At 37.8% G+C, this 10,134-nt stretch overlaps 1 protein-coding gene across 2 annotated transcripts; it reads right to left on the bottom strand.

Moving 5' to 3' along the window:
• Window positions 1-341: 341 nt before the first annotated feature.
• On the bottom strand, window positions 342-8,198 carry polm (DNA polymerase mu). Of its 2 annotated transcripts, XR_002753161.1 has the most exons (12): window positions 7,741-8,198; window positions 6,751-6,922; window positions 6,487-6,585; window positions 6,214-6,384; window positions 6,061-6,132; window positions 5,259-5,379; window positions 3,199-3,331; window positions 2,614-2,716; window positions 1,606-1,875; window positions 1,452-1,535; window positions 1,193-1,377; window positions 342-876 (listed from the first exon to the last, which is right to left on the bottom strand). XR_002753161.1 is itself a non-coding variant. In XM_023338317.1 (11 exons), the coding sequence occupies exons 1-11, from the start codon at window positions 7,935-7,937 to the stop codon at window positions 1,291-1,293; spliced, it is 1,509 nt and encodes a 502-aa protein (XP_023194085.1). In that variant the 5' UTR covers window positions 7,938-8,198; the 3' UTR covers window positions 342-1,290. The 2 variants fall into 2 exon arrangements, 1 of the variants encoding a protein (XP_023194085.1); XM_023338317.1 differs by having other exon boundaries at window positions 342-1,377.
• Between the last annotated feature and the right edge of the window lie 1,936 nt (window positions 8,199-10,134).

The raw sequence follows: 10,134 nt of genomic DNA on the forward strand, positions 1-10,134 counted from the left end.
GTTAACATTTACATGCGTAGCAAGGAAGTGCACCAAAAAGAAAAAGAAAACTGAAACCACAAAAACCCTCGTTGGACAGAATGCTTGTTACTCTGCCGAATTTTAGTTTTCACTTTATTTCTGCGGAAGTAAAGCTGTGAAAAATGGAACATACTAAGATGTTCTGAATTTTTTTTTGCTTCCCAGATTCAAAGCTACTTACATGTCAGACAGTTCTGACCGCTGTGTATTACTCTGAGGAATATTTTAGTAAAACTGTAGTTGGATTTAGAATTGTTCTGTTTCAACACTTCAGGGAGAGAAAACAGTGAATGAACCACAGGAACGCTGGAAACTGAGGAGGAGTTTGGGAATGTTTACTATAAGCACATAATACAATAAAATACAATTAAACTTTGTTTAAACTAATTACAAAAACAAACACACAAAAGAAACGCAATATATGTGCAAAACATTTGATTAATTTTAATTGAAATAAGTCACTCCACATTTTTAAAAAGCTATTGCTGCCCATATTTATGAACATTCATAAAGCTAACAAAAACAAAAAACATTCGAATTTATATTCTGAAAGGATTTAATCTATTATGTTGGATACTTTCACCTTATTGTTTTTCATTTTGGGGAAATTTCTAGTGAAAAAAATGTAAAAAAATACAGCAGTAACTCATTAAGGGGAGCTGCAAGCCATGCCGTGCTCATTCTTTTGAGGATGACATGTTTTAACAGCTTTATCAAAGCAATAAAATTTTTTTTTTTTTTTTTGTTTCATGATCAGCTGATTGTTTGTTAAAGCTCTGAAATCTGAGGTTTCAAACTGTCCAAGTGTAAAATGTGAAGCTGACCAGATCACTACCACAGAGTACTGGGGCCCTACTGAGAAAAAAGAATAAAACACAATTACGAGGATAAAGTTGAAATAATATGACAATAAAGTCATAATGACAAGAGAATAAAATTATATTACAAAATAAAGTTGAATTAGGTGAGAATAAAGTTGAAATAATATGTGAATAATGCTATAATACGAGAAATAAGTCATTATGAGTAAAGTTGTAATATTGTCACTTTATTCTTGTAATAATTCTACTTTACTTTCATATTATTGTGACTTTATTCTCATACGACATTTTTCTTGTAACATTATGACTTTATCCTTGTAATTTTAGGATTTTAAAAATTTTTCTCTCACAATGGTGCATCCAGCAGCAGGATCACAGAGCATGGAGTACCAGCTGGAGTTTTTCCAGTCGTCAGCAGAGCGCTCCTTGATGCTCCTGCAGGGATTCTTCAGGCGTTTCTTTCCGTTGGAGGAATGAACTCCAGACCAAGGTGAGCAAATATCTCCTCCTCTGAAGAAGCTCTTATATATCGACCCTGTAAACATGATAACTGATTAATTTAGATCGTTTTTCTGTCATGGCAGAAGCAGAGCCTTTTGATCCGTTCACCTGTTTGTTGTCGTACAGGGCGTGGCTGCTCAGAGACATGCCCTTCTCGTGCCCCGCCCACCGCCGCAGCTCCCTCTCAAACAGCTGTGGAGGACGTGATGTCGGTCAGAAGGCGAGTAAAGGAGACCCTCGGAGGGCGAGTGACGATGCCCACCTTGGATCCGGTCCAGCCCAGCAGAGCGAAAGCAAACTGGCTGATGGGGGAGACCACCAGGTCCACTCTGACCGCTCTCCACCGTCTCTCTGCGGCCGATGGAGACGCTGCGGTTTCCTCTGACTGGACACCGCGTCCCGTTTGTCCTGCCGACAGCTTGAAGATGGACAAGCATCTCTCGAAGCGATCGATGTTGGAGGGGGGCCGGCCTGGACCCTCGCTGCCCTCCAAGTAGGAGTTCCTGGTGGTCTTCTGGTACAACAGCAGACCCTGTTCGTGGAGAGAGGCAGAGAGCATCAGGCTCACATCTGCAAGTCTAAATTGTCGTAGATTTATTCATTTCAAACAAGAAGCAAGAGAAGGTTTTATTTAGATGAGAGGAAACCTAAAATGTTCTATGCGTTTTCTGGACTTGCTGATGATCCTGAGTCAGGAGATCCATAATGCATCAAGTTCAGGTGTGGCTCTAACAGGAATGGAGCCCTGGGCAAGCCCCGCCCCCCCAAACAGAGTTCCACCTCCAAACAATTAAATTCATACAATTATCAGATTTTTTTTCCCCAAGTGAAAGCAGGTAATCTAGACTCCAGGCAAACTTGTTCATAGGAGAAGATTAGGGCTGCGACTAACGATCACTTTTAATAATCACGATTAATCGATTAATTGGATGAAAAAAATCCCAGTCACATTCTGCAGAATTTTTTATTTAACAACTTTGTTATACAATATTGTTGTTGAAGTCTGTATACTCCAGTTAATGATTAATCAATTACTGGCGATTATTGTAGTAACTGACTCATCACAATTAATCGTTTCAGCATAAATTATTTTCTAGTTCTTGGTGGAACTTTCTAATACCGCCCTGGATTACTGCCCGTATAAAAAAATGCCATGTTTTATTTTACAACTCTTTATTTGCTCCGGCTATTTTACTTTTTTTTTCAATGGAAACGCGCAAAGAAAAATGACATCACAGATTAAAAGCACAACTTGCAGATGAAATGATACCTGTGACTCCAGCCAGGACACCAGTTTGGGCATCAGTCCCACCTCACTGCCCTCCTCGGGGTGAGTAATCAGGAAGTCAACATCGTGACCCGTTAGCTTCCCCCTGGAAAAGAAAAGGCAAAACACACAGAGTTTACATCTCATTTATATGTCATATTAGCAGAATAAAGACAAAAATACCAGAAGAAAGTCGTAAAATTACCCAAGAATTGTTTTAATGAGAGCAAAGACTTTTTTTGTGTTATTACAATTTGTTTTGCATTATTACAGTTTTTTTCTTGTTTAATTATGATGTTATTCTTGTAATATTGTAACTTCATTCTCATATCACTTTTTCTCACATTAATTGTTTCTCATTGTTTTAAGTTTATTCTCATATTAGTGCAAATTTATTCCCATCTTAAAACCAGCCCTAATACTCCACTGTCCGTTTATCAGCAAAATGTTAGGACAAAAAACCCTGACACCCGAGATCCCAGTTGAAACTCTGTCAATGAAATGACAGATTTCATTTTTGGTTTCTAGGTTGTATTAGATGTGTAATTCTTCTGAAGGTGTCATCAGATAAAGCTGCTGATTTCAGACCTTCTGAATCCTCCTGTGAGAACAATCTGAGCCTCTGGTGAGACGGAGGCGACGGCTCTTCCCACAATCCCCCTGATGGCTTCAGCCTCCGCCAGGCTGACCGGCTGCTTGATGTCGTCGTAGTGCTCCAGACCTGCAGGACCACAGCATACAGGGGAAAATATATTTGCCCCTCTAACACGATTCCTATGATTTTTCTTATATGCCACACTTAAAAAATTTAATAAAAATAATATATATATATATATATAAAAAAATCACTGTTCCCGAAAACAAATGTGTCTTTGGTTCTGTTTTTCTATGAATATTTGTTGGGTGTTTTTTCTTTCCCACTATTTCTTCTTTTGTTGCACTTTGAAACGTTTTTGTTCTATGCTATTAGCATTGCCTCCTTCACACCTGGTTGCTGATTGCCATCAACTGTTGATTATCCTCTTCCTCAGTGGGTCTACCATTTGTTTTACTTTGCTAGCCTTCAATCATTTTCTCGTTTTTGTCTCAGTCTTGTTTTCTCTTGCACTAGTGTCACACTGTCTCCTAGTTTCTATCTATGGTGGCATATCAAACAATTGGGTCTCAATGAGAAAAAAAATTAAGCTCATTTTGTTAAACATAAACCCTATCACATGTTTGAAGCATGTGAGATGCACAGGTTTTGCACATAGTGTGTATATTGTGATGAACGATGTAGAACTCAGTGTTCTGCTGGGTCAGGACCCGGTACTGAGTGCTACTTTTGTCACAACGTTCCTGTTTTGCTTTCCTTTCATATTAAATTATCAACTGATGATCTGAAGATGAAAGTCCACTGCTTATTGATCGCTCTGCCCCCAGATAAATATTAGCCAAATTAATCAAAAAGTAAATCCAGTTGCAGATCTCAGCAGGTGAGTAAATCTTCATCAGTGCAGACTGAGCGTCTGCACAGGATAGCATGATGTTATGTTACTGTTGCAATTGTTGCTTTAACATTTGAGCAGCAATTGTGTGACTTTTTATAGCACAATCAAGTAACTATGTTACATTCAGTTGCTGTCAAATTACTAGATAAACAGCTCTGAAAAAAATGAAAAGCCCTCTGCACTGAACCCCATTGTGAACCTGCTGGTTATTTCACCAAACATTGATTTCTAAACTTTTCCTGAGTTGAAACATTAGTGTTGTTTCTAAATGAACATGAACTTGTTTTCTTTGCATTATTTGAGATCTGAAAGCGCTGCATCTTTTTCATTATTTTGACCATTTCTTATTTTCTGCAAACAAATACTACATTTTTGCTGGGCATTTCAGAAACCTGTTGTCAGTGGTTTACAGAACAAAAGAACAATGTTCATTTTACTCAAACATATATATATATATATGAAAAATTACATAGGAGAAGCTGATCATTTTGCAGTGGTCTCTTAATTCTTTCCAGAGCTGTATATTAAATATGACTTAAAAGAAATATGACATCGTAATTTAACGCCTTGAAATTACCAGTTCCACCAAGTGTTTGCTAATTGTTGCTGGCTAGTCTAAAGGAGCTGAGAGGGGGGAGGGCTGCTCTGTAATGAAGAAGCTTGGAAGCTCGAAAACTGCAGCTGAGAGGAGGAGCTTTGCCCTCAGGGGCGGGGCTAGGTCCACCCAGGTGTTTTGCACAGCTGAATGGTTGCCATGGAGATTAAAGGACTTCTCAAACCTGCATGAATCAAGAATCAAGACAACGCTGCAGGTGTGGTTTTGGTGAGGGAATGGCATTATAACATGTTATAAACTTCCAAAAAGTATCTTTTACACAATACCACCCGTTTAACGGTGCTGTGTCAAGTGGTAATAATTTGGAGCCACGTTACATAAGAATATGTCTGAATCTTAATCATTAATACTCTGTACTCTGGTCTGCGAGTGATATGAGGGCAATTAGAGCTTATTAAATAAGATCTAAGGAATAACAGAACAGATTCAAAACATAAGTAGCTCATCTGCTATGAGAACCAGGTCAAGTCGACAAAGTCAGATATCAGCTGCTTTGGATCAAATATAAAACAGGACAAAAACATTTAGATGATGTTCTAAACCTGCTTGTTGAGCACGGTTGAGCGTTTGCCCTGAATCTCTCAGTTGCTGCAGGTTGTGGATCCCCTCTCGGATCCATCGGTCCGCTGTCTTTGACCCGACTCCAAAAATACCCGTCAACACCTGAAGCACAGCAAACGCTGCATTTACACACTATAAAATGGTTTGTACAGCTTTACTAGTAGAGCTAATTTTGTTGAATGATTACACAAAACTCATACATCACTGTTAAGTTGAATTAATGGTTTTCAGCTTAGTGTATTACTCATTTATTTTTAAAAGAACTGCATTACTCAGCTAATTTTATTAGGCACAAATAATGAAAGCAATGCAAAGGCCCTCTGAAGATAAACTGTTTATCATCATGTTTGCTACTTCCTGTTTCAAATAAAGCACCTTATGGAGATCATTCCCCAAAACATTTAAAGCAGTTTAGATCAATACGATTGATCTAAAATCGATAAGCATAAGCATTGGCAATATTGAGTTAAAGTTTTATCTTGATATACATAATATACTTCTTCTTCCAGACACATAAAAAAGCTCCACTTACAAATATTAAACATTTTTGCATCTGCAACAAAATCTTTACTTTTTTAATTGGGCCTTCAGATTTTTCTTGAGGACCAAAATATGAACCATAATATTTACATCTTTACAGACAAAGAGCTGATAAGAAAAGCATAAAAATCACAATTGCAGACTTTTCACGGACATAAGCATGACGTTTTTTTGAAACCAGTTCTTCAGCAGACTAAGTTATTCATCAGAAAGTGCCATTTTCATTTCCATACGCTGACACACCTTTAATGCTTTAAATCGCTCAGACTCCTTAGTGGATTCAACTTCACTTGATGCTCCGTTCTCCAAAATGTCCTGAAAAACAGCAGGAATAAAAGAGGGTAAAATCAGTTATATTCATTTAGAAAGAAATAAAAAAGAAACACATCCACTGACTTTGATGACTCTGAGTGAGTGTTCCCCCAGGCAGGGCAGGCCTTTGAGTTGGGACATCTTAGTGACAGCTGAGGGAAGAGCCTTCAACACGGCGGCCGCCCTGCGGAACGCCACGCCTCGGCCGTCCTCGTCGCTCAGCTCTGCGTTTTCAGCCAGGAGTGACAGAGAGTCCTGAGACAACAACAACAAAAACACACAACACAGCTCTCATGTGACATGGAGGTTTCAGGAAACAGTCACATGACCCTGAGTTAGCCGCGGGCAGGAGCCTACGGTCAAGACAGCGTTGTGGTTTTTCAGGGTGCTCCTCCTCTGACAGGCGTAGCTGGGAACGGAGAAGGGAGTAACCTCAGAGTCGTTCACTGCAAACTCCTGAAAGACACACGACCAACATATTAAAGAGGCAGTATTCAAATTTATCTGGAGTTATACATGTTTGCATCAAGGTATTGTAGTCATTTCTTTCTCTCTGTTACAAGATGACCTAAATAATGCTTTCATCCAAAAACTGAGCATTTATGAAAATGGCTGCTGCACCTGTAGTTTATGTCTGTCCAGTATCTCCACTGGGTGTCCGTCACGCATGCTCTCTGTGTACCAGCTCACGTCCAGCAGGTGGCGCCCTGCCTGCCCTGCTCCCTGCGCCTCCAGCCACATCCGGGCCTCCTGAGCGGTGTTGCTCTCACAGATGACGTGCGTCACGTTTTCACTGTGGGGTACAGACCGGTTTTCATCTCACAACCACAAACTGGAGACAGGCTGACACAAATTAATGCTTCCTGTTAATGTAGAATGATATTTGTGTATGGTTTTCTATTTTATTTGCCAGTAAAAATGTGAAAGGTTTTGCATTTGTTTTAATATTTTGTGTTAGTGCCACTAATTGCAGCTGTAAGCCTCCCTGCCGTCTAGGGAACCATTTCTCTCCACGCTTCTTTGCTAAATAATAATAATGTCAGATTGAACTGAGACCTGCTGTGAGTGTCAACATACAGGTCTTACCACAGATTGTCAATTAGACTTTGACCGCTGTAACTTATAAAAATTGCTTTGATGAAAACCGTTTCACTGTTCTGCTAGAAAGTAAAAACCTGCCTCTATGGCAGGCCATTTTAGCACAAAATTGCTTTCGTTTGACTTGGCCTGTCACAATATCAAATTTTGCCAGACGATATAATTTGTTCCAGAAATTATTGCGATAAACAATAATATGGTTATCGTTCTGAGTCCATTTTCAATTAGTATATTATTAGTATTAGTATTATTAATGACATAATAATAGACGTTTGCCCTCTCAAAGACATCGTCACTTTTCCACAACAGCCGTGCGGACAAGTTGCAGCTGAAAATATTTTATTCATTTCATTTTATATCAATGTTCTACTTTGTGTTGGTCTATTGAAGTTTGACTAGTTAAAATGTAAAAAGTAACAATAAGAGATATGAACACCTTTTCAATGCCCCAAGTTAGTACAGAGATTTTGTCTGTATTTTATTTCTGGTCACCGTCAGTGCGTGTTCCCTCACCTGAACAGTTCCTCCACCTGAAATCCTTTCCTCCGTCCGAGTTGAGAGAGAAACGCTCTTCGACTGGCTCCCATTTTCCTTTCCAACAAGAATAAAACAACCTGAGGGAACTTAGTTGGTTGTGTTGCTGCGCTGTTGTGTGTCCCAGCGTTCAGACTGCCCGAGTTGGCGACTTTCCTCCGCTTTAAAGGCACCATTTTCTTTTACCTGACCTAAAAACCGAAGTTTAATAACTTCTTATTTGATAAAAGCGGACATTACTAGCGCGGTTGTCTTTAAATAAACATTTGTAAAAAAAAAAAGAAAAAAGAAGAAGAAGATAAATAGAACACATGACTATAGTTTAATCATTGAGTCTCTAAAAACCGACTGTCACCCCATAGCGTCCCTTCAGCAGGTAGAAGCACCCGCAAAGTTTCAGCGCAGAGGGTGAAAGCAGATGCAGCTGTGCTCGGAGTGCCGCACCACCGGCGGAACGTTATCAAAATAGTTCCGACTGGAAACAACACGCGAAGCCAAACTGTGCCTCGCAAATGTTTATTTCTTACATTAACAGTATATTAACAGTATATATATATATATATATATATATATATATATATATATATATATATATATATATATATATATATATATATATATATATATATATATATATATATATATATATATATATATATATATATATATATATATATATATATATAGAGAGAGAGAGAGAGAGAGAGAGTCTGTATCTGGAATCCAGAATGACTTTGGCAGCCCTAAAGCATCACCATGACCAGAAAATGGACCACAAGGCAGATCCTACAGAGTCTAAATCATGAGGCCTGACAGGCCAAGAGAGTCATGAATCAAAGAAGTCTTACCGGTCAAACTGAAATCTCTGTCCTCAACATTCAGGCAAAACAATCTTTGAAATCTATGAAATGATGAGGATTATTTTGACAGAGTACTATTGTTTTTATTTATATATAGCCATATATATATATATATATATATATATATATATATATATATATATATATATATATAGAGAGAGAGAGAGAGAGAGAGAGAGAGAGTCTGTATCTGGAATCCAGAATGACTTTGGCAGCCCTAAAGCATCACCATGACCAGAAAATGGACCAAAAGGCAGATCCTACAGAGTCTAAATCATGAGGCCTGACAGGCCAAGAGAGTCATGAATCAAAGAAGTCTTACCGGTCAAACTGAAATCTCTGTCCTCAACATTCAGGCAAAACAATCTTTGAAATCTATGAAATGATGAGGATTATTTTGACAGAGTACTATTGTTTTTATTTATATATAGCCATATATATATATATATATATATATATATATATATATATATATATATATATATATATATATATATATATATATATATATATATATATATATACTGTGCAATAGATCCCAGACATATAGGCTCACACAAAGGATCAAAAAGTGTTAAAAATATATTAATCATCATATATTTCAGTTTATATGATCATTTCTTTATCGATCTTGTGTAAAATTCAGTTTTTTTTATTTTATTTTCTGTAAGTCATAATAAAATTACAAGAAGGTTTGAAATATTTCATTCTAAGTCTATATAATATGTGAGTTAAACCCTGGATTTAGGTCCATCCACCTTCTCATCGCCTGCTTGGACCAGCTTCCCTGTCAATGCTATTAAAAAAAGTACATCCCCACACCATGATGCTGCTGTCATTGGGACAGGGTGGACAGGATTGAGTTTAATCTGGGATTAAATGAAACAAAAGTCATCAATATTTCATAAAATGTTTGAAGACAATTGATGACAGGAAGAAGGGGACTGAACGCAAATGTGGGCCACAATTTTTAATTACAAAAATGTTTACAACAATGTTTTCATTTTGTAAAACCTCACAATTATGGAGTACTTCAAGACGGTCTAGGCAAAAATAGCCAGTCAAACAAATCAAAATCTGCGGTTGCGAAATAACAAAATATGACAACAAATTCAAAACTAACTGAATGATAAAGAACAATTTAAATCATTTTGAAAGTTTCAACAGTGGTTCTGACCGAATAGATCAAAATGATGTCACTATATTTCAGAACGTTTAGTCACTCTAACATACTGGATTTCAAATGTTTAAAATGCCGACTCATAGTGACCCATTGTGTATTTAACACTGGGATTGAATCAGAATGTGTCGGTTTCTGTTTCTGTTGTTGCTTTTTGAGAACTGACCACAGACTCTTAATGAGGTTTAGGATCTGGGAAGTTTAGAGAACCACAATTTCAACATTTCAGCGATCAGATGCCCGAGCCACGCCGTTCTGACTTTTGCCTTGTGATAGAATTTCATCTTCCTGAAATGATCCCAGACCATGTGAATAGCAGGGCTGCCTGTGACT

The sequence above is a fragment of the Xiphophorus maculatus genome, chromosome 8 (genome assembly GCF_002775205.1).
Source record: "Xiphophorus maculatus strain JP 163 A chromosome 8, X_maculatus-5.0-male, whole genome shotgun sequence".
Lineage (NCBI taxonomy): Eukaryota > Metazoa > Chordata > Actinopteri > Cyprinodontiformes > Poeciliidae > Xiphophorus > Xiphophorus maculatus.

Bases quoted from the DNA above. Each gene is read 5' to 3' on its own strand.
- polm (XM_023338317.1), bottom strand. From the start codon at position 7,937: ATGGTGCCTTTAAAGCGGAGGAAAGTCGCCAACTCGGGCAGTCTGAAC. The intron at 3,332-5,258 runs GTTTAGAACATC...GTGGTCCTGCAG, and splicing joins CAACCGTGCTCAACAAGCAG to GTCTGGAGCACTACGACGAC. The intron at 2,717-3,198 runs GTCTGAAATCAG...TTTCTTTTCCAG, and splicing joins CTCACAGGAGGATTCAGAAG to GGGGAAGCTAACGGGTCACG.